The sequence below is a fragment of the Alosa sapidissima genome, chromosome 14 (genome assembly GCF_018492685.1).
Source record: "Alosa sapidissima isolate fAloSap1 chromosome 14, fAloSap1.pri, whole genome shotgun sequence".
In the NCBI taxonomy this organism is placed as follows: domain Eukaryota; kingdom Metazoa; phylum Chordata; class Actinopteri; order Clupeiformes; family Clupeidae; genus Alosa; species Alosa sapidissima.
In genome coordinates this window covers 19,672,849-19,697,438 of record NC_055970.1, presented here as the reverse complement: position 1 = coordinate 19,697,438, position 24,590 = coordinate 19,672,849, and the positions used below count along the sequence as shown (strand labels likewise).

At 39.7% G+C, this 24,590-nt stretch overlaps 2 protein-coding genes and 1 long non-coding RNA gene across 8 annotated transcripts in view; 1 reads left to right on the top strand and 2 right to left on the bottom strand.

Moving 5' to 3' along the window:
- The first annotated feature begins 3,953 nt into the window (after positions 1–3,953).
- LOC121681681 lies at positions 3,954–20,125 on the top strand. The gene is made up of 3 exons (XR_006022242.1): positions 3,954–4,048; positions 5,382–5,387; positions 20,115–20,125. It is a non-coding gene; the product is annotated as an uncharacterized LOC121681681 (long non-coding RNA).
- Positions 4,333–8,193, bottom strand: LOC121681679. 4 transcript variants are annotated; one of them, XM_042061555.1, is made up of 9 exons: positions 8,103–8,193; positions 7,955–7,995; positions 7,558–7,860; positions 7,276–7,431; positions 6,430–6,460; positions 6,133–6,182; positions 5,969–5,999; positions 5,857–5,888; positions 4,333–5,611 (listed from the first exon to the last, which is right to left on the bottom strand). In XM_042061555.1, the coding sequence occupies exons 3-9, from the start codon at positions 7,745–7,747 to the stop codon at positions 5,550–5,552; spliced, it is 552 nt and encodes a 183-aa protein (XP_041917489.1). In that variant the 5' UTR covers positions 7,748–7,860; positions 7,955–7,995; positions 8,103–8,193; the 3' UTR covers positions 4,333–5,549. The 4 variants fall into 4 exon arrangements, with proteins under 4 accessions (XP_041917489.1, XP_041917486.1, XP_041917488.1 ...); XM_042061552.1 differs by having other exon boundaries at positions 7,960–7,995; XM_042061554.1 differs by lacking the exon at positions 7,276–7,431 and having other exon boundaries at positions 7,960–7,995.
- The window catches only part of LOC121681677, a 27,890-nt gene continuing 14,147 nt past the window's right edge, over positions 10,848–24,590 (bottom strand). For all 3 annotated transcript variants that reach the window (XM_042061548.1, XM_042061550.1, XM_042061549.1), the window contains exons 5-13: positions 21,316–21,451; positions 20,959–21,228; positions 16,038–16,334; positions 15,763–15,932; positions 14,367–14,417; positions 13,883–13,924; positions 13,495–13,521; positions 12,589–12,642; positions 10,848–11,671 (exon numbers count right to left, since the gene is read on the bottom strand). In XM_042061548.1, coding sequence (XP_041917482.1) covers positions 11,438–11,671; positions 12,589–12,642; positions 13,495–13,521; positions 13,883–13,924; positions 14,367–14,417; positions 15,763–15,932; positions 16,038–16,334; positions 20,959–21,228; positions 21,316–21,451 — 1,281 coding nt within the window. In that variant the 3' untranslated portion in view covers positions 10,848–11,437. The remainder of the gene's footprint in view (positions 11,672–12,588; positions 12,643–13,494; positions 13,522–13,882; positions 13,925–14,366; positions 14,418–15,762; positions 15,933–16,037; positions 16,335–20,958; positions 21,229–21,315; positions 21,452–24,590) is intronic.

The following is a 24,590-nucleotide window of genomic DNA, read 5'->3' as shown; positions in this document are numbered from 1 at the left end:
TGGACATGCGTTCATGCGCGTGATCCTTGACTCTTTTGTCTGATTTTCACAATTGAGGTAGCATCTGAATCCTTGGACCATCCCGAGTTCATCAACTCCTATCCAGTCACTTTCCGCCATATTGGACCTCCGCCATATTGGACCTCCGCCATATTGGATTTAGTCCAAACTCTACGAAAAGTTTCAGCGGTTACAAATTTCATCCGATTTTCACGGAACTTGGCGGAGATGATCTTCTGCCCGGGCCGCACAAAAGATACTTGCCAGATTTTTCAATTTTAATTTTGTTTGCCCGTGACAGCCAATCAAATACGGTGACAAAGCCGCCAAACAGGAAGTGGACTAACATCTCCGTGGTACCTTGAGTTAACATAACAAAACTCGATACCATTAGTCAGGACACTGTCCCAATCACTCACAGCAATTTTTATGCATATACATTGAACAGTCTAGCGTCACCACCAGTTCAATGCTGGACATGCGTTCATGCGCGTGATCCTTGACTCTTTTGTCTGATTTTCACAATTGAGGTAGCATCTGAATCCTTGGACCATCCCGAGTTCATCAACTCCTATCCAGTCACTTTCCGCCATATTGGACCTCCGCCATATTGGATTTAGTCCAAACTCTACGAAAAGTTTCAGCGGTTACAAATTTCATCCGATTTTCACGGAACTTGGCGGAGATGATCTTCTGCCCGAGCCGCACAAACGATACTTGCCAGATTTTTCAATTTTAATTTTGTTTGCCCGTGACAGCCAATCAAATACGGTGACGAAGCCGCCAAACAGGAAGTGGACTAACATCTCCGTGACGCTTTGAGTTAACATAACAAAACTTGATACCATTAGTCAGGACACTGTCCCAATCACTCACAGCAATTTTTATGCATATATATTGAACGCTCTGGCGCCACCACCAGTTCAATGCTGGACATGCGTTCATGCGCGTGATCCTTGACTCTTTTGTCTGATTTTCACAATTGAGGTAGCGTCTGAGTCTTTGGACCATCCCGAGTTCATCGACCCCAATCCTATCACTTTCCGCCATATTGGATCTCCACCATATTGGATTTAATACAAACTCTATGAAAAGTTTCAGCGGTTACAAATTTCATCCGATTTTCAAGGAACTTGGTGGAGATGATCTTCTGACCGAGCCGCACAAACGATACTTGTCAATGTTTTTAATTTCAAGTTTAGTTGCCCGTGATAGCCAATCACACATGGCTATGATGCCACCTAACAGGAAGTGGGCTAACATCTCAGCTACGCTTTAATGTATGAAGTCCAAACTTGGTACAGGGATTTGGTATCTGATTGTGAGGACGCACTAGGAAATTGGCATCATTTGGCCTCTATAGGGGGCGCTGCAATACAGGAAGTGAGCATGTATCTCAGCAACGCTTTGATGTACAAAGTCCAAACTTGGTTTAAGGACCTGTTACCATATTGTGATGACGCACAAGGACATTGGCATCATTTGGCCTCTATAGGGGGTGCTGCAATACAGGAAGTGAACTCGTATCTCAGCAACGCTTTGATGTATGAAGTCCAAACTTGGTATAGAGACTTGGTACCTGATTGTGGGGACGCACTAGGAAAATTGGCATTATTTGGCCTCTACAGGGGGCGCTGCAATACAGGAAGTGAGCTTGTATCTCAGCAACACTTTGATGTATGAAGTCCAGACTTGGTACAGGGACTTGGTATCTGATTGTGATGACTCAATAGGAAATTGGCATCACTTGGCCTCTATAGGGGGCACTGCAATACAGGAAGTGAGCTTGTATCTCAGCAACGCTTTGATGTATGAAGTCCAAACTTAATACAGAGACAAAGTAGCTGATTGTGAGGACATGCAAGGAAAGTGGTCTCATTTGGCCTCTAGGGGTGCTGTAATACACAAATTGAGCTCACATCTCAGCAACTCTTTGGTGTATGAAGTCCAGGGACATGGTAGCTGATTGTGAGAACGCACAAGGACATTGGTGTAATTTTCGCCACTATAACAAAGTAAATGAGCTTATTTCTCAGCCGTTCTTTATCTAATTGCAATCAAACTTGCTGTTAGTGCTTTTTCATGTCATGGCAACGCCATTCCTGCTATAGCGCACTGCTTGGCCCCCACATTGCTGCTTGCAGCTATATTTTTAATTAATGTTGCTAATTAGCTAACTATGCAAACAGTGTGCTAACAGTGTTATGAAAGTTAACTTAGCTACAAAGCTAACTATGCTAACAATGTAAACAAGCTAAATATGCTAACAGTATTACTTAGCTAACTTAGGCAATGTTTGCTAGTAGTTATGCTAACTATGCTAACATGTTACTTAGCTAATTTAGCTAATGTTTGCTAGCAGTTATGCTAACTATGCTAACAATGTTAACTAGCTAGTGAGGACTTATTTTGAAACAGTTGTCGGCAGAGGAAACAGTTGGCGGGAATCATAGTTGATGATAACTGACAGTTGGAATGGTTGAACAATTTAAAAAGTTAAGTAGTTTAAATGGTTAAATTATTTAATAGGTAGTTGTTGTAGTGCAGACTGTTATTTTGAAACAGTTGTGGGCAGAGGAAACAGTTGTAGAGATCTGTAGTCTTAAGAGAGCCAGATTGTATGCTTAAAGCCTGAGACAGAGTTGGTAGGTTTAAATGTAGATACTGTAATGGATGTTGATAGACAGAAAGTTTATTGGATGTTGATAGGCAGATTGTTTAATGGATGTTGATAGATAGTTTAATGGGTGGATGAGTGAATGGTTTGAAGATGGATGGATAAAAAGTTGGATGGAATGTGCCTTATATCCTTGTAGAATGGAGAGGCACAGAGACAGTTGGCCTAGAAAGCAGTTGATACAGGTGCAATCAGTTGAGCAGCTGGCAGTTGATACAGGTGCAAATCAATTTAATTAACCCATTGTGATGTCATAGTGCCAATGCAAAGTCTATGTGGGAAAATAAGCTGGTTTTCTGTTAATATCTCAAAAAGTATAAAGTTTACAAAAATGAAAAATACATTGCTCAAGTGTCCTTTTCAAGACTTAAGTTACAATGTTTGAACAAAGTTTCTATGTTAAACTGTTGAAGCTGAATTAGACACAGAAATTTTGGTTAGAATAAGAAGATTTTCATGCACTGTAATAACAACAGCACATACAACACTAAACTACTAAGCTCACAAATAGAAATCCAAAACAGTGAATAAGGAATACTCACCCATTATAATATACATGAGCACTATCGCTGACATGGTGATTAGTTTGAGTATAAGTATGATGTGAAGACAATAGACCAGACTTAGACCAAACCTACCCTCATCTCTGCTCTACAAAAATAACGATGAGTGACGTGCAGTACAAAGAGCAAAGACAAATAAAAACGCCTATGTGTTGAGGTGTATGTGGTTAAAGCGACAGTGAAAGAAGCAACATGCTCATTTTCATTGCTTATTTTATTAGGCTATTGATTGAATTGACAAAGTTGTTTATTATTGCTATTCTCCTTATAGTTTGACCAACATTCTAATCTGTTCCCTGTTAAATTTTAAATATTATATTGTTTTTTGTATCTGTATGTCGCTTTGGACAAAAGCGTCTACCAAATCCCATAAACATAACCATAATTAAATATGAAATGTTATTAAATATATATTGTATGGTAACACTAATTCTTAAAGGCACAGTCAGCGATTGTTTCAATTTATTATCAGACGCTTAACAACATACATTATATTTTAACCCAGACCAAGACCAAATGAAACACAATAGATAGATAGATAGATAGATAGATAGATACTTTATTGATCCCCAGGGGAAATTCAAGGTCTCAGTAGCATACAGACAACACACACACATTCACTAACAGCAGAAAAAGTAATTAAAGTATATAATATAAAAACACAACTAAGCAATAAGGACAGTAGAAGATAAAGAATATACTAAATACAAATTATACCAACACTTAATCTAAATCAATTCTAAAAAACAGTATCCACATAGTGGTGATGAATCAATCAATCAAGAGGCACTTGTAATGACTGAGGCAGGTGATAGAGGTTGCTCACCCCTCCCTTCAGTATTTCCAGAGAAACTCCACACTTTTGTTTTTGTTTGGGGGACAGGCTGCCCCCACTTTGCTTGTTTCCAGCTTTCTGAAAACAAACGAAGCCTAGGCCGCCTACAGAGGCCTTTTTTTACCGTCTACTCACAGAATGAGCAATTTTGGTTGGTTATTACATAATGCACCAGATTATTTTTGCAACGCATTTTGTATTAGCCACCTCAAAATATAATAACTTATTAAAAAAAATGTGGGAAAATGTGTTACATATCACGTTCAAGCAGTTTATTTCAAAATATGGCAGATTATTACAATTGTGGGACAACTTATTATAACTGTGGGAGTTACCACATTTTGTCAAATTATTACACAATGCAGTGTTATAATGTGTTGAAACAAGCCATCAAAGTACTTTCATCATCTTAATGTCATGAGAGCTGATTGAGAAAACACCTTCATCCTATATTTAAAAAAACTTTAAAATACAATAGGCCTAGCAGTTAATAATTTTAGACCTAAACATTTGGTTTACAAACTTAAACTATTAAACTAAAATCCATCTTGATTTTTGAAATCCATTTGATTTCACTCATTTGACACAGACAAATGGCACTTTTGAATTATAATCCAAAACATATATTGCATACCACTGTTTATATCGCTTACAAATCAACTTCCCCTAGATCCATTTCCAGTTTCTTTGCCTGGTTTTACACCCACAACCACTCTGCCATATGAGTATCCCTCTGGGGACATCTATCTATCTATCTATTAATCTATCTATCTATCGAGTGATCGATCGATTTATCCATCTATCTATCTATCAAAATCTGGATGCACAGAAGGCTCTTCAGGCAACTTATTTGTTTCCAGTGGAGCCAGGTGTGTTGTAGCCACCACTATTGTTAATGTAATTAGTATCTACACGGACACGGTTGGGTGTTGCACCTAGTGAATCAGCATGTTACGATGTAGAAAGATTTATGTGTGTGTTAATTTTTTTATTATTTGGCAAACAAGATATTCAGTGCCGTAGTGAACATGTAAGGAACATAATATAACAAAAGTTACAACCATTACAACACCGCTAATGCTCCACCGGAAATAAATGAGCTGGCTAAAGAGCCTTCCGTGCATAAGGTCTATTCAGAAAAAAAACATTACAGTGCTTAACTCTGGCAAAATATAAAGACATTTTTTCATAAAGGAAAACAGTATGAGCAAAAATAATTTCAAGGTCTCAGTAAGTGCTGATTCTGGTCATTTTAGCCGTCTTTCAACGTTCCTTTCACTTTCACATTCTGCAAAAAGGTGACCAGGCACTGGTCACCTTTTTGACATGAAACAGGACAGGAAAGCTTGCACACCTTAAAGTCACTGTTTACAGTCTGCAATTCTGCAAAATGTTGTTGACATTTCAGCTGAACAGCCAATTAAAGTACCCCCCTCACTTCCTGGGGAAACATGTTGATTGGTTGGAATATGGCTCAGTCGCTCCTCGTGTTTTCATAGGTAGACTCTTCAGGCGCCTGCTCTACTTTGACATTAGCTGTGTGAAACAAATACACAACACCAAAATTAGATGACTGACAGAAGAATAATTGGTCTGGTTCAGCTTCTAGCAAATGGTTGTGGTGCATGGAGGTGCAGTGGACGAAAGGGCTATATTTGTGGGAACCACTCTGTGTGACCATGATGAAGACAGTTTGCAGAGACCTGCTCACTAGAATAACCAAGAGAGCATAATAAATTCAAGTCAAAGTCAAAGTAAAAAACATAGACGTGTGTGCATACCGTATACAAATCCGTTGTCACATTCTTCATTGCTACAAAATAAGAATACATGGTACAGTATAACGGCATTTAAAAATAACGGCATTTAAAAAACAATGTGAGTGTACTATACCTTATTGGAGAGTTTGGAGGTGGAGTTCTCGCTGTAGTGAAGTTCATATTTTTATACATTTGAAACACTTTTAATATAAATAAAATTTGCTAGCTGCACAATAGTGCAGTGAGACAGTGAAGATAATGTGGTCTTAATTGTTTTGATAAAATTGTAATATATACCTGAAATTGATGGGCTGGTTATACGGGAGGCACGATTGCCTCGATAAATTCTGGTGTTATACAGAGAGACAGAACAAGAGATAGAAAGAAGAGAGAAGACGAGAGAAAGAGATGCATAGACAGAAGCAAGGGGAAAAGAGGAAATGACGAGAGAGAGAAAGAGAGATAGATAGGTACAAAGAGTGTGTGAGAGAAAAGATGAGAGGAAAAGAAAGAGCACAAAAGAGGAGGAGAGTTCATCAGTGAGCTCAAATGGCGTTGATTATTATGTGTAATGATTAAAAGAGATGAAGCTACCTGGTCCGCTTTGTGTACCTTCGGTAAAACCCTACAGTCAAACGAGAGAAAAAGCAGTTAATGTAACTACCCATACATATGAATTATTGTGTTTTCATTAGCCTAGCTTAAAATGACCCCTCATTTTTAGCTGGTCCCCCTCCTTGGACCATGCTATGTTGTGCTATGTTGTGCCACCATCTTGTAGCACAGAAAGAACAAACCAAAACACTAGCTCTAGGGCGGGCCTCTTGTGTCTAAAGCTACAGTGTGTACAGCCTCCAGCCTCTAGTGGAGAGGTTGCTGAATTGCAACTTGCTTAACATCAGTTGGGCCAACTTATGTTGGCCCTTAATCAAGAATTCTGATGATTTTTCACATAGATCTCGGTTTCTCGAGGTCACAGAGTACTTCCAGTACGGGAAGAAAATCGGCATGTCATGAAAATTCTCTAGCTGTTGGCTGCAGCAACTCGAGCTAGGTAGAACCTATTGTTTTCGGTTTTTTTTCGAACCAACGGTACTCGGTGATCTCAAGAAACAGATCTATGTGAAAAATCGCCAGAATTCTCCTTTACGGCCCAACTGAAGATGTCGGAACCATTTAAAAGAAATCCGTTTGAAGATCTATATCTTTATTAGCCTCAGGCATATGGCATACTCTGCATATTTCCTGTCATGTTACCACCACACTAACAAAGCTAAAATGATGGACACAACAGAGCAGAAATGCAATTCTAGTGAGTTACAACTGAGTCCAATGAAAACTTGACAACACAATTCCTACTAGTACTACAATAACTAGTAACCCTATAGTAGCCCCTAATAGACATGCTAGACATAATAGACAGAATCAGGGGCAACTCACATATCTTCAGAATGTACCAGTAGTACCAAACCACCATTATCAAACACCCTAGTGGTAGAAGAAGAAGTAACAGAAAGAGACTTGTGTTGAGACTTGAGTTGGCTGCCTGCACAGCTTCCTTCAACATTGATGTAGGCCTAGGCTTAGATGTAACAACTGCAAATAAATCAAATGAAACTCATAATATTGTCATAATTATTATTCAGAATAATTATTTTCTCCAGGTGCATGCCTGGATTCCATGATCATAAGAAAGTTGACCAATAAAACTGGCTACGTTACCTAAAGTGATGACGGTGACGTTCTTGTCTGTTGAAGAGACATGTTTTGGGTCGTATTTGGTCTTTGAGTACACACAGCTGTAATTGCCAGTGTAAGATACATTAACGTGTAGGAGTTTGAAGGAGACTTCTACTTCACCAAGACAGAATTCTTCTATGTACATCCCGATTCCATTTTTGCACAGATACATGATTGAATGGGCCTTGTTTTTTTTCAAGTCAGAAAGTGTGCACTTGAATTTCACATCTTCTCCCTCCAATGCTTGGGTCTGGGTTCCATAAATACATGCTGGATTAACATCCGCTAAATCCGCAAAACACAGAATATAAGAACAAGAACAATGGCAATGACAACAACAATGTAAATAATTTTAGACAGAAAGTGCTATTGAACTGACCGTACCAGTCTGAAAAGACACATTCACAACAACTGCAAGCACTGTAATTTAAAAAAATAATAATATTTTTAATATTATTAATTTTATTTACCCAAGCATATGCAACTTATAATTTATAAATTCAGGATTTTTAGAAAGGTATACTCACAGAGAATAAACTGGACAGTCATTGTTATCATGTCAAGTAGCATACGCAAGTGGTTTAGACTTCCGGCTCAAGTACATAGAACTTCAGGTGGTCTGCTATTTTAGGGCCGCCTGCAGAAGAAACTCACGTGGGTGGGCGTATAATATATAGCCGGAGTGTTTTTAACATAAATATGATCATTTTCCTTGCCCCTGCTATCTGTTCTTACTTCAGGTCCTGATCTGTCTGGATTGCAGCGCCTGGCATAAGATGGCAAATGTCATGGTAATGTAACAACATGTTACTTTCCTTTATGCTGGTGACAAGTGCTGTAGGCTAGCCTGGTTGACACCAGACCACATATCTCTCAAGTGAGATTGAGAGTGGGTCTGGAAAGGCTTAATTGACTTATGACTTCCAGGGGTGTAACCAGCAGTGAAATTAAAGTTAATGGAGCAGTCAGGGATTTTATGCGATTTCAAGCCCATAATATTTTTGTTGCATTCAGCAATCATCTCTTTAAGACCACAAGTTGCCCATTCAGTGAGTACACTGCAAAAAAAACAAAACTGTAGTCTCTGTAGGCAGCCCAGACTCTGAAAACTGGAAACACAGTGGGGGTAGCCTCTCCCCTAATCAACAATGAAACCCTGTGTGGAGTTCCTCTGGAAATACTGAAGGGAGAGGCGAGAAACCTCTCTGGCGTTTCATTTGGTCTTATGTTAAAATACATTGCATAGGGAAAGTGTTCACATCACTTTTTCCACATTCTGTTGTGTTTCAGATTCATCTTAAAATGGATACAATTAATTTTTTTCTCATCAATCTACACACAATACTCCAACACTTGGAGTGATTTGTAAATTTAAAAAAAAATAAGACTGAAATATTCCATTTATATAAGTATTCAGACCCTTTGTTATGACACTTGTAACTGAGCTCTTAATGGTCCTTGAGATGCTTTTACAACTTGATTGGAGTCCACCTGTGCCTAAATCAATTCACTGGACATTATTAGGAAAGGCACACCTCTTTATATAAGGTCTCACAGTTGATAGTGTATGTCAGAGTGAAAACCAAACCACGAGTTCTACAACCAGAAACATCAGAGACAATGGCAGTTTTTTTGTTTCCCAGAGATGAATCTTTGTTTGCATTGCAATAATCTGTGGCACTTTAGGTAATGCCTTACATGTAAATAAATGTGTAAAACAGGATTTCAGTGTTACAGAGAGAAGTAAACATCTTCTAAGGCCTTATATGGGTATACTCTTGTTGCAACTAAAATTACCTGTTGATATTCAAACATGTTAAAAAAAGGAGTTGAAAAGTAAATCTGGTATGATTACACTGCATAAAACTACAAAACCAAAAAAAAATTCAATCCTGTGAAAAGATTCATATACTGTACATATTTTGCCACAGACCAACTTGACCAACTCATTTTGCCACAATAACAATAACCAAATAACACACCTAAAGAAAACAGACACAGAGTAACAAGTCAGTAAAAAAGATTGGACCTTTGGATATAATTGAAAGAGACTGTGTGTAGAATTTAAGTTGTCTGAATGCACCATTACATTCATAGTGGCATTCTTCCATTGATTTGCATTGTATTGCATTAATATACAAAGTGGATATATAGGACAGTCTGAACAGGGTGCTATGAGCTACCAGTTTAGCATGCTAACTTTGGTGGCCATCTTGGAAACACTGAACACAGGCATTTTTGATATTACATCAGAATGCTTCTTTCTTCACATTCTGTTGCTATTTTCGAATGTTTTAAACAAAATAAAACACAACTAGTAACAATTAGTCTGTGGTATTTGCAAATCAGCTCCAGCGCAGAAACAAAGAAGGCAGTGCACACAGGTTTTGAAGTGTTAACATTAGACATATAAATCAGTGTCAGACCTGCCAACCTTAATGGAAGGTTTTGGGCAACCCTCTTAACACTTGCTTTCACACATCGCTATAAAACACATATCATTCAATGTTACGTTATTACCTTCTGATATTTGATGTCTATTTTCTTTTCATTTTTCAAATACACACAGGAGAGATTTTAAATTCCAAGTGCTATAGGTAGGGGATATTACACAGCGGCCAATCAACAAGCAAGCCTATTTTCCATTATCAAAAACCAAATCACTAAAAAAGCAACTTTTGTGGGGGGGGACTCACTAACAGAACAACCACCAAGAGCACTTCCTTCTTTCCTTCATCTGTATTTCATTGAATTAGACCCACAACACCTCCAAGAGGCTTAACTGTGGTACTGCAGACTATGCATGGTGGACCAGTCTTGAGATAAGGCATAGCCATCACTGCCGATACACATTTATGCTGCTAATAAACTTGTCTTCCCTTCAACTACGGGTGGAATGATCATGACTACCTCTGCTAAGGAGATTATGCTTCCAGTGGTTTGTCTGTAAACAGGATTACCCAAATATGTAATGGCCTAATATCCATGTGCCATCTTGAAATTCGCTGGCCAAACTCATAAGGCTTTACCAGCTATGTGCATCATTTAAAACTGATGAATTGCATAAAAGATGTATTTTATATCAAAATATATCTAGGTTGGCAGGCCTGCCCTTAGTGTAGAAGTCAAATGAGAGTGTATACCTACAGTATATATTCCTAAGCTTGAGCGCGTGTCACAAGAAAACGAGTTAGGCATTCTCATTAACAATATGCATTGTGGGCGTATCAACCCACTAAGGGTAACAATGTTACAATGAGCCGAAACTTTTCTAATATTGAGCGGAGTCAGATTTATTAGGTTTAACAGAGGTTTATAATCAATTGATATATTTCCAACAGCGCGCGGACAGCTTCACGATTTCCTTCGACCACTCCCAGTTCCCTCATTGGTCCTGACGAGTGACGTCATTACAGATTCATTTGCGATCCATTCCATTCTGAATAAACAAACATATTACATGCTTCATCCTCCGTTGCATTATTCATTAAGATAATTCTAAACAGATTTCTGTGGCTCAAACAACTCAGAATTGTAGTTGAGAACGTCAGTTATAATGGCCCACGTATTTAAAAAATGTCGGGTTCAAATCGGGCTGGGCTCATAATTACAGTTAATGTGTTGGGCCGGGTCAGGCTCGGGCACAACATGCACAGGCTCGGGTAGGGTCGGGCTTGATTTTTTGGGCCCGATCTAAGCTCTAACTACATGTAGGAATGGTGTTTTGTTTTTTTTTTTGGAGAATGACAGGAAGTGAGTGGGAGAGAGAGTCAGGGTGGGATCCGGAAAGGACGACGGGGCGGGAATCGAACCCGGTGTCGCCGGCTGGGGCCATGGTGTTTTGTTCTTAACAGAAATCAGTCTAGAAGTTGAGCTTGGCCGAAATGTAGGTGCTGCTGTCAGCAGCGGTGGAGTCTGAGAAGAGAGGAGCGTTGGACAGGAAGTCATCCAGGCCATTACCCCAGGCTCTCGGCTGGTACTGCAGCCCAGGGTCAAGAGGTGCACTAGGGGCAGTGTGAGCAACACCATCACCACCTCCTCCTCCTCTTGCTCCTCCACCGGCTCCACCTCCAGCTCCTTCTCCTTCATCTGGAGCCTGTTAGAGGATAAAGAGAGACAGGATGGCTGTGCCATTATTTTCCTATTTCCAGTTTGGATATGTTTTTCTCCCTAGATAACATACTAAAATTTACACACTTCCCTATATAAAAGACCACTTCAAGTTGGCTGATTAGTGAGCAAGTAAATGCAGCATTTGTGTGTGTAAAACAGTCAAAAGCACAATACTTCAGAAGGAGCAATGGGAACGACTGTACAGTATAGACTGAGAACAGTTGGGAACATAAGTCTGAAGACACATTAAATAACAATATAACAAGGCCTGTCCCAACATGTGATGCAATTTCTTATTCTCAATTAGCTGAACTAATTTTCTAACTGGATGATAAAACTCATCTGATAACAATTTCACAGGAAGGTATGAAAATCAATGGACTGGTGTTATATCCTTCCACTACCTGTTGGTGGTGCTGTTTTCCTCTTTTTGGATGTTGGGTGCTGGGCAGAATGTAAATGGTTGAGTTCTCTTCTGTTTTTATTGTTAGAGATGAGACTTATTGCGGGTGGGTTAATAAAAACCACCACTGCCCTTGCAGTCGGGGAAGAGCTTTGGAAATGACTAGTTTCCACCCGTTTTCAGCATTGGCGTTTTCTTTACACTTTTTTCCTTATTTTCCACACTCTTAAAACAAATGTGTTGGAAACAACACAAACTGTGTTGTCCCTATCTGGACATAGATATGTGTTAACAACAACGCAAGTTGTGTTGTTTTCAACGCATCCATTTTAAGAGTGCTATTCTTGTTTTAGGATTTATTACATCGCCTAGACATAAGCCATGTTGACTCTTCGTCATTTATGTTTGGTCAGTGTGCCTGGCCGTAACAACTGGTCACATAATTCTGCAGGTCACTACTTTGTTGTGTGTAGCACTCTACAGAAAAGAGGACAAACCTCGGTTGGAGCAACAGGAGCCACTGGACTGGGAGCAATGTCAGGAACATATAGCTGAAAAGACACAAACACAATCAACCTGGAGGAGATCAATATAGTTCTACAAACACAAAGGTTAGCATTACAACAGCACAACATGACACAACAGCAACATTAATTCAAGTAATATGAGATGTGTAGGTTTGGTTGCCCTATAATGTCCTATAATGACCTCACATTATAATTTATACTTTCTCCTGACATATTCTTGTCATCTATCCTCAGGACACAATTACATTACATTACATTACATTACATTTAGCAGACACTTCTTGACCAAAGTGACTTACATATGTCAGCTATATTACAAGGGATCACATTGTCCCCGGAGCAACTTGGGGTTAAGTGCCTTGCTCAAGGGCACAACGGTGGAAGCCGGGAATTGAACCGACAACTTTCAGGCTACTGCACGCTAGCCCAGCTCCTTAACCACTACACTACCACCACCTGTGGTGGTGCAATTAGCAAGGTGATTCATTCAGGTAAATATAAATAATAGAATGAATTGAACTGAAAGCAATATCAAAGGAGACTCTAAAAGATAAAGGTGCTTACATGCCTCTATTCATCACTATATGGTTCCATAAAGAACCATGACTGTGTTGAACCTTTATATCAAGCAAAAGTGAAAGTGTTCACATTGTAAATGGTTCTTTAGAAAGACTATTAATACATTGATATTATAGATAATATCTTTTCTTAAATATTTTCTTAACTTAATAACATAAATAACTTATTTTCTTTAAAGAATAGCCATGAGGGTTCTTTGAAGCACTACAAACAGGTTCTTCTATGGCATCACTCTGAAGTGTATATAGACCAATGTGAAGAGGGACATGAATTTGCAATATTTGCGAGCTTGCAAACCTCATACTGGGCCACTGTGCTGTACGGCTGAAAACAGAAAACCATAAAACAAAGTCAAGAAGAAACCAGCAAAAATGAGCATCTACAAACATAACACCAAAATGTCAAGACATCATAGCAAAATGAATTAAGAGTGCATGGAATGGGGAAGTAGTGGATGCAGACTGAAAATTATTTAAATCTGTCTTATTCCGTACATGCATCAGCCCTTATCTGGAACTGCCTTACTCTAAAAGAAAAGTCGCTTTGGACTTTTGTCCAAGAAAAAATGTCAGTGTACATGGAAGTGGAAATGATAGTTTGTTGCAATGAGATTGATAAGAAGATTGCTAAGGAAGACGGAATAATCATAAATGTGAGAGGAATGAGTGCTGGTGCTTGAGCTTACAGGTGGACTGCTCTCCCAGGGGTTAGGGGGGTTGCCTGAGGACTGTGAACAAAGAGCAAAAGTGACAGGATTTTACTAATTTTTTTTTCACACAGGGAGCATTTTTATGTGTGTCTATTTTGCCTCTGCCTGCTACAGTATAGGGTTGACATCAAGACCATTGCATCTCTTTAATTATGGATGCTACTGACTCTACCCACCTTACAGGAACTGTAACCACTTTAGGAAAGAAAAGAATACTATGTATGTTTAAAAAGTCGTACATTTAAATATGTCCCACGAAGGACCATGGTGGGAATTATCTCTTTACAGGTAGGAATTCATTTTTAGAGCCCCTTTTGTGTTTCCTCCCAATACTATTGCATTCCCTCCCAAAGTCAAAAGTATTGAGAGGCAACACAAAAGCATGGCAAGGGAATGCAACATTTACACACAGTATATATATTTTAAAAGTATAAGCCAAAGCATTGGTCAGGTCTCTCACCGATGATGGAGGTTGCAAGGGGTCGTCTGGTCCAGATAAAGTAATGGGATCCTGTAACAGAATAGAAACTTGGTAACATCAGGTACCATACCTCTCTTTTCTGGTCATGTTTTAATCTCATAGCTCATGCTGTACAGGACAAATTACCTTAGACCAATAACATTTTCATTCATTTATTCATTCTGTCAGTCAGTCAGTCAGGGCCTCAGTGTCCATCAATCGTGTTTTTTTGAGCTAACACCCCCAACCTCATTTTTAGAGCGCTTCAGTCAAGTGTTTATTGTTGCTTGGTTATGAAGTTTTGATTGGTCATTGAGAGAGAAGTGACATTGACGAGCCCAACGCTGTTCTAAAAGTTGAACAGATTTCAACTTTTAGTGCTGCGGAAAAAAAAGGTCAGGTTTTCCACCGAGGGCTGTGAACACTAAACTTAATAGGATTGTATAGAAAATAGCCGCCATCACAAAAACGTGATTGGTGGACACAAGCCCTAAATTGCACATCTGATTTAATCATTTTGCTGTTGTTCCTACAACATCATATTCAAGTTTGTTAAAGTCATCTATGCAACTGACCAATAAGGTAGTTGTGATAACATACCTTTGCGACTATGAAAAAAAGACAGAAAAACCTTGCCCAGTCTGGCTCTGCCAAAGATCTTTGCTTCTGTGCCTCCCGGCTTACACATTAGTGTATATATACATTTCTTTAATATTATATGACAACTGACTTTGAGCAGATTTACATCACATGAAGGACCAGAGAGATCTAATATAGCTAGATATATAATTTGATCAATTTAACTTCAAATAATCATATTGTGAATAGCTAATCAGTTCATATAAGGAATCTGACATCTTTCAAAAATGGGAGCAATACTTTCCATTTATATTTTAGTTGAGCATATAGTCAACTGGCCCATGGATGTGGAATTTGGCCATAATAAAAAAAAAAAATAAAAAAAAAAAAATAAAAAATAAAAAAAAAAAACAAAGATAAAAAGGCTTTACAGCAGGAGCGCCCTGTTTTTTTTTTATCTCTACTTAGTATATTTTATATTATTTCCAATAATTGCTGTTGTTTACATTATTACCAACAGTTAGATTCACTGTTATTCAATTTAAGTTTACACTACCTCCACCTTCACACACTCTATCATAGTGACAGCTCACTCAAGGGGTTGTAAGGGCTAGAAAATCATTCTCAGTGCTGTTTTTGTTCCTGTATGTATTGTTGCTTTTTTGTATGTGTTCAGGCACCTGGATACCTAAATGTCCCTCAGGATCAATAAAGACTCCACATGAACACAGTTGTCCCAAAGCGTGAAGGTCACATACTGAAACCACTAAACCTCTCTTCCTATTCCACCCCAAAAGCCAATGAACACAATACTCACATGGAAATGAACAGGTGGTTCAGTGTCTGGCGAAACAGCCGTAGATTCGGCTTTGTCACTGTCGTCACTGTCACTACAGACCTTGCAACAGCACCAGCAACAACACAACAGCCCCGCCATGACACCAGCAGATATACCCAGGGGCATAATTAAACTCTTCCAATCGAACTCTTTGAGAGAGAATGAGGGAGAGAGAAATGCTCACATGCACAGATAGGGATTCATGTCGGATATTAACTGCATGACATAACAGTAATACAAGGTACGCTACTGACCAGGGTCTCTCTTTAGATACATGGACATGGCCAGATGTCCATTCTTGTCGCGGATCTCGTATCGTCCTGCGTCACGTGGCTGCACTTTCAAAATGCTGAACCACCCAGTGGTCAGTGTTAAGCGACCCCTGAAAAGGCTGAAAGCCTTATCGGTTTCCACGTCGTTCTGGAAGAGCGTATACTCCTCCCCATGAGGCGTGAAGTAAGTAATGACAACCTCATGTCTAGGGATGTCAACAAAGGTTTGCCAGATATCTTTGATGTCTTCATCAGCCACATGAGCGTGTTTTGTTTTTGCTGACGTTGCACAGAGACAATACACAGAAGACAGGAAGATAGATGACAAATCGTGGTTACAAAGCAATCAGGAAATTAATACAACATGTGTTATTCAGATACTATCGCCAGACAGTGTTTCATGGCTGTGGCCAAATTTATAGGTTTCAACTTCAACTTTAAGGCAAGTGTGACCTCTCACCACACTGTGAACTCTCACCAAAAGGGGGCGGTGGCCCTCTCTAGTAATTCCTCTAGTTTTGATACTCAGTTTTGACACTTCCTGAAGATCAGTGTGGTGTTCACTGAAGGTTAGCATCATCATCAATTCGCAGCACAAATTTGTTCAAAACACTTCCAAATAAACTCACTTAAAGTCTGTTCTTATCACAATGAAGTCAATGGCGGAGACCAAACTCTTAAAGGTTGTATCAGCGATTTCAGGCCCAAAAAAGGCCCAAACATAAATGATCACATTAATTTAATCTTTCCTAACGATCCGCTAGCTGCCTGCCCCATAAACAGTCCGTCAAAAAAACGCGTCTCTGTAGGCAGCCTAGGATCTGTACACAAAAACAATTGCTACCAACCAGGGTTGGCAACCACTCAAAAGCAAAATAAAGTGTTTCAACCAATAACCCACGAGATGCGTGTTTAGGAGAGTTTCAATTGCACGGGAGGGAGGGAGTAGCGAGCTAGCTCTCTGTTTTGTTTGAACATCAACAGAAGTAGCCTGGCCAATGGCCATCCCCTTGGTCTACGCTTCGCTTCGTCAAGGGTCTGGCATCTCAGCTACGATTGCAAGCTGGAGGCGTGGACTCTGTAGAAGTTTGAAACGATTGGATCTGATTTCACCCAATCGCTAACGTTTGGCCGTGACGTATGTTACGCGCCTGCTCGATCGTGAAGTAAGCTACGCTATGACGCTCACCAGAAATTGCGTGCGCTGTACACAACAACCATTCCCCACCACCAAGACAGAGCGAACAAGATGGATGTAAATGACAGATGCCGGCTTTGCGATACAAATTTAAGAATTAGTGGAAGAATAGCAAATAGCAGATTACTATTCGACAGTAAGGTTGAAGATATCATATCATCATAGATGTGATCATTGAATTGCTTCATTAACTTCCGCCATTGCCAACTCCTCCAGGACTACAATTCATAGACAGTAAAAGAAATGGACGAACAGACTCCGTCGTTTTCAATGGGAGGGCACTGAGTCAAATAGAACGATTTTTCAGTTGGTCCCCCCAGTACTGCGCAGACTCACACTTAACTTCGTGACGTTAGCCATCGAACTGAATCTTGTAACTCATATGATAGATACACAGAAATTCTTCTCACACTTCCTTCGCCTTCAAAGTCATCAAAGTTAAACATTTATTTATGTATTATTATTAATATCATCCTCACCAAGTCGTGTTAATGTTGAAGCTACCATACATGATCATCTTCAAAAACAGTCAACAAAACAAAAAAGTTATAGCCTTGAAGCTAATCTTCTTTCCACTTTTCCGACCTACGGTCAATCCATCGAAAACCTCTGTAATGATTAGTGCCGTTTTTAAAAAAAAAATAGGTTTACTTTTTTATTATTATTAGGTTGCCTCTGTGTAATGATTTACCTTAACATACGGTCGTGTATGCTAGGTTTTGCTTATGAGTTACCGTCAGACAGTAAGGTGGACTGAGCTTCTTATCCAAACAATACGGTTATCTCCCTACGGCGCGAAAGAGAGATTATGTCAAAGCTAGCTTCCCTCCAACCGAACAAGCTAACCATTCTTCTTACGGGTAACCAACGTTACGGACGAGGTAGTGGAGTCTGTTTTGCCTTTGTAGTGTTTATGTGGATTACACAGAAGCTACAATATCGGCACAGGATATATGTTATATGAAGTTATGGTATTTCAAAAAAATCCTAGAATGAATGGACTTCTATGGGAGTTAGCAGAGAGGTGGTCCCTCCAGCCTACGTCGATTCTTCTACTTCCGGGAATTCGCCTGCCCCCTTGCTACAATTCGAAGACAGAGCAGAATCTCGACGTCGTCTCTCACAACTCCCGCCTCCTGCTCGCTGATTGGCTCGGGGTCAAATTGTTCGTTGCGAGCGAAGCCAATGGCCGGAATCCCAGACGGAGGGAGATGAAAATCGAGCGGAAGTACGTAGGAAGGCAAGGCCAGGCTACAACAGAAGTGACGTATCCCCGCTATCGCTGATACAACATTTAAAATAGATTAAGTTATAAAGTTAGAGTTGTTGGAGGTTAGCTGCTCGTCAATAACAGCTACTCGTGGATACATTAGGCTACTATTAATTCATTAACAAGGACATAATGAAATATCCCGATGAAAATGTAAAACTATTTTCAAAGGCGTAAAAGGGTTTGTCCAGAGAAGAAATAAAGAAAAACATTTTTAAAAAATGTGGGGAAATTGAACAGCACCGTATTAGCTACAGCTCTCCTCTAATCTCTGCTGACTGTAGCTATATTAGTTAAGATGGTGCTGTGAGAGAGTCAGTTAGTGCAGAAGTAACAGTTGAGATGGGTAGTAAACACCGAGACAAGTAAAATCAGGGCAGAGGACAGGTCTCAGGAAAAGGGACCTAATTTGCGTCAGCCAAATGTAATGTAATGTAATTTCTGTCAGGCCATTGCGTTGTGTTAAAAGCCAAGAACAGGCTTGTAATTTCACCATTTTGGGGGAAAGGCCACTTGGCCTTCAGTTGGGCATATTTGGTGGGGGGCACAAAGGCCACATGTCAGGGCACCAAGGGCAAAGTTAACAATTTCAATCATTTTTATAGCCTACTGTATAGATACAGTAGGCTATAAAAATGATTGAAATTGTATTTAGCCTATTCAATAGACCTGCATCACTGTATGGAACATTACAAAAACATGAAACATCTAGATCCTAGAATTTATGATTCAATTTAATCATAGTATTTATTTGTCTCGCGAACTGTTCACCAAATGGCTAACATCTTTTAAAAGCTGAGAAAAAGCTCTTTCATGTGATGTGATACTTTCATGTGATGTGATGCCTGTATGACGAGTAGGCTACTTCGCAAGTAGTTCAACTGAGAAGAATGGGAATCTGGACGCACTTACTTTCTTGCCGTGCACTGTCACTTTTCCACTGCGTAAAATGCTACAATAATTTGCGCTGTGAAAGATTATTTTGTCAGGCCATAGGCTAATAAAATACGCTATTAGTCCGACGCAAACCAGAATATTGAGAGAAGGGGGCACCAAGGCCACAGTGGCCTGTAAACCTCTGATTTTCAAAGGGGCATCTCGGCCAACGCAAGGGGCTACGACGGCCATGGCCGCCGTGAAATTCCTACCCAGGCCAAGAATATATTAAATTATAAGGAATTATATTACATAATAGTGAAGCAATTCCTTTGTATTTGAGATATCAAACTAGATATTTTGTTTATGCAACACCATGGAAGAATTTATACCTATGGCCTTGGCATCAATATTCAACAGCTTTTAGCACTACGACAGTACTCAAAACCCGACTAAAAGGGTCATGATCCCACCCAATCAATAACGTTACATAATGTAATATCAAGCGTTCCAAGCATGCATTGCCAATATCAGAGACTTCATTCTCCATAATTATAAGTCAGTATCGCATCAGAATGAGTTTGAAGCCTTTATTTTAAAGCTGCAGTTGGCAAGATTTTTTTAATCATATTTACTGAAACTGACACTATGCTCCGACAGAACAACATAAATCAGCCGGTTTTAAAAAAAAACCCGCACGTCTACCTCCACCTAGAGCCTGTTATTTGTTTTGCAAAAATCCACAGCTCCCGGTTCTTCTGGTCCAATCAGAGCAGGGCTGTGTGAGATTTGACTGAATCACAAGGTGCAGTCAAGTCTGGTGCAGTCTGGTGCGCATTGACGAGCACAAACTCAATAAGAGGGTGCTCGGTGGTAGTGGGGGAGGGGCATGAGAGTTGTAAACATTAACTCTTGAAGCTACATTAGTTTGCTTTCAGTAGTGGTAAATTTGTTAGTTAATTTGTTTATTATGATTTTGCTCATATTAGTAATATATATTTTGGTGATATTCTTTTGCTCATTATTTGTTTAGTTAATTGTTTTGATTAATATGTGTAGTCTTTATTTTTGGTTAGTTTACTAAAATATTTGGTTTAGACACCTGGGGGCAGTAGTGGGCACAGGTAAAGCTGAATATAGGTAGGAAGTAGCAGGAGGCCTGTATGCACCTGGGTGGTGGGCACATGGTTTTTTACCAGCGCGAGAGATGCCGTGTATTGTTTGCTGCAGCTGGAACTAAATAAACCAGCCAAAAACCCGAATCCAGCCTGGAATTGATTTTATTTCTTGCCTGCGTACATTACCTGCCCAGGGTGCCAGAAGTTGTCGTTTGATTTAAGTTTAATTTTATTTTGTTAACAAACGGCCACTACAATTAACAATTTTGGCTAAATCCCCTCAATCTGTCAAACTTGCCAACTGCAGCTTTAAGGTTGAAATAACTGCATTGTGCTGTGTGAAGTTCCTTAAAAATAAGAAATATGGTAACACCTTGTCTTGTTTTACCTCTCTAGCCATACTCTGCTCCATATTCTCAGCATATGCTTCATTGCTCTTACCTTGAACAGTGACCACTGTATCAGTGATATGACCTCCACTTTCCCTGAGAAAAACGTATCTGCCCTGATCAGCCTGGGTCATCCTCTGTGCTCTCCAGTAGCCAAGCGCAACTGTGCCCCTGGCACCCTTCTCATTCTTAGCATTTATCCGGCTCCACAAGACCAAGCGTTTGTCTGAGAGGTGAGGGTCGAACTCCAACACAGATGCGTCCGACGGCACATCCAGTTTGATTTCGTCACCATAATCCAAATCTTTATGAGAGCTGCAGTCTAATAGAGATAGATACATATACTAATTATATAATAATTACAACAACCATAACAACAACAACAACAATGGTGTTACAATATACTCACCTTTAACAATTAATCTGATGTGATTAAGCTTCAAACGTACATTCCTTACTGCCCAATAATATTCCCCTTCATGCTTTTTCATTACCTCGGGTATATACGGTTCATTGTCCTTAAATGGATACTGGGGGTCTAAACTCTGGAAGAAAAGAAACATACTCCATTTGTCACTGATGCCCCCCCCTAAATTCTTTGTCATGTGTGGCCAAAACATACAAAGATTTAAAAATAAATCAATAATATTGCATCATACATCAACAACTGAACATATAGAAACATTATTAAGATAAATCCTTACATTGCATTTAAATGTGATGGATCTATTACTTAATACACTTTTTGTCAATCATGTAGTGGGCAGATATCCTGTTTTTTTCCCATCAATGTATACTGTTTTACAGTAACACAGAGGGCCCTATCATACACCCGGCGCAAAGCTCGACGCAAGGCTTGTTCTGATCTTACACCCAATAAAGTGATGAATTTCTCGCCATATGCTCCACTTTTAGTAAACCTTGCGCCCAGGGGTCTGGTAATTAACGACATAAGGTGTGGTCTGGCGCATGATCCAAAAATCAATATCTTACACCCTCTAAAGATCATTATTATCACTATCTATAGCAAAAGGTGCATATAAAGCACAGCTAAAGTCGCACTATCACGAGATGTAAGCAGCCTTTAGCAACCAGTCCCAAACAACTCTTCTGCTTTTTCAGGCAGTTAGTTTTACTTTGCCTATGAGTTCAAATAGTGCTTAATAGCATAGGCCATATCGCGCCAGTGAGCTAAACCATTTCACCATTCTTTGATGTCAATATTGGTGGCGAGAGCCCCAGCTGTGGCACAACTGGCTAGGGCACCTGCACTATATGCCGGCGACTCGGGTTCGATTACCGCCCCGTGGTCCTTTCTGGATCCCACCCCGACTCTCTCTCCCACTCGCTTCCTGTCATTCTTCACTGTCCTGTCACATTAAAAATCGGTGGTGAGTAGGTCTAATTGGTCCGTGTAACGCTTTGCAGTGCTATGTTCTATTTGCAGAATTCACATTAAAAAATATAAAAATAGGCTTAAAAATCCGTTATCCATTCTTTAGGACGTCACAGTAAATGGGTTATTGTTGCTTATTTTGATTTTCAATTGAGCACAGTTTCAATTGAGCACAGAGAACAGTTTCTGTTCAGAAGTTAAAAATTTAAATGATGCGTCAATTTTCTAATTTTCCTTTTTTGCGCTTGTGGCTGAACTGAACCACGAGCACCGGGGTGGAGAACACCATCTAGCTGGGCCAGGCTATATGGTGGAAGAGAGCGCTGCCTGAAGTTGTTTGTGATTTTGACTCATTACTTTAGAGATTAATAACTAAAACTTTGCCGATTTTTGGGAGAAGGCACGTAAAACAACTTTCAGCCTATGTTGAACATATCTACAGTATATTTGAATACAATGGCCATGCCATAGGCTACCATAGCAAATAATTCCCCACAGCAGAATGCTTTGCCATCGACGTCAGTCTAGGCTATACAGGCTACCCCAAGCACTGTTTGACATGGCATTTTTGCTTATTTAACACTTTACGCTAGACTAAGTTTCATTAGGCTAAACGAAGACACAACAGTGAGCCTAATTTATCAGTTTATCCATTTATTAATTTTAACAGCAAATAGCCTACATTGGCCTGTAGGCTACTACGGCTCAAGTCCATTGGTAATGCTCATGTAGGTCTCCAAAGCCTCCCAGAAGGTAGCGATTGCTTCTGATGTCAAGTAGGCTAACGACCATTTGGATATGTTGTAAAATAGTTGAAGAAGTTGTGGGACGTTTACATAGCAAACTGCATGTTTATTTTGTCCCCCATCCCTGTTTCATTCATTTGGACCAGCAGGTAGCCTACGAACGAACAGGCACGATCCACTTTTGTTGAAATAATTCCAGAACGGTTTTATTCAGAGCTGAAAATGCAATGGTAGCCTATTTGACAGAAGACAGATGTAGGTTGCTAGTGACAAAATAGTTGTCAGTGTGGTACGATTTCTGTAAATTACTTTTATTCAAGTGTTTCAATCGTCCCAGCTCTTCCTTATGGCTAGTGGTGTCTCATTTCCAAAGAGAATATTTTCACCCCATGTCTTGCCACTCGGTTTTGAGTGACAAGGGCTAGGGGTAAGATGAAAGTGTAGGGGAAGGGATAAAACAGAGAACTGAGATTGAGTCTAGTGCATTATCAACAGTAGAGTTGCCAACTTCCTCAACCCCAAATGAGGGACACTTAACATTGTGCCACATTTAGGCCTATAGCACAATATTGACAATGATAAGTATATTAAGTTGGTGTAAACAAACTTCATTCCTGTGGAAATAGAAGCATGTAATGATGCTAGCTTGATATTTTCTGTTTGCAATTAAAAGTGAATTATGAACCGATAGCCACCTAGCTATCTGAGTGGAAAGTGTTTCAATTGGCAAAGCCCTGGGCGGATTATGAACTTTCGGGCCCCTGGGCCCAGATGTATTAAGGGTCCCCCACTAATTGTCGTATATGTGGGAGGGGGGTTTGGGGTGTCCTCCCCCAGAAAATGTTTAATTTGTTTGATGTGATTTTCTGTATTCTGGTGCATTTTGGGGATGGCCAATACTAAATTCAATCGGATTTATAGCCTACAGTACATCCTGATTTGTTGATATTGAGGCAATGATTCCATGCAAAGGCTTGGGCTTCAGGGCCCCCTGACCCCTTGGGCCCCTGGGCTTGTGCCCGGTAGGCCCGTGCAGTAATCCATCACTTTGCCGCAAAGCCTATTCATGTAAAGGCTTAAGGGAAACGGATTATTAAGACTCACCAATTCAATTCCATTACACAAAGGCAAAGACCACTCTTCATATTTTATCACAGTCCAAATCACAGTGCCTGCAGCCTATGTCAAAGTGCCTTCACATTTTATAAATGGTCAGTAGCCTAGTGTGAACCAGATAACTCCGCAATCTCCTCACATTGTTTTTGTTGTTCTCATGATTTTCTTTTAAAAGTTTCTTATATTAAAAAGGTGAAATCAAAAAATGACAAGCCAGCTGGAAACTTGCACCCTCTCGTTCCCAATTAAAATGAGTAGCATAACGTTCAAGTTAGATCTGGTGCATAGGCTAATGAAGACTGAGAGGACCCAAAAGGTATCATCGTTATGCAAGATGCTGTTGCTGCATTTTTACATTGTAATCTTTATCTAAGAAGAGTGAAAAGCAGTTTGCAGTAAAGCTTCTCTGGCTAAATTGTGGTGCCC

Bases quoted from the DNA above. Each gene is read 5' to 3' on its own strand.
- LOC121681679 (XM_042061552.1), bottom strand. From the start codon at position 8,145: ATGCTACTTGACATGATAACAATGACTGTCCAGTTTATTCTCT. The intron at 7,861-7,959 runs GTACGGTCAGTT...TTGCGGATTTAG, and splicing joins GAATGTGTCTTTTCAGACTG to CGGATGTTAATCCAGCATGT. The intron at 5,612-5,856 runs GTATGCACACAC...TGTTTCACACAG, and splicing joins TGACAACGGATTTGTATACG to CTAATGTCAAAGTAGAGCAG.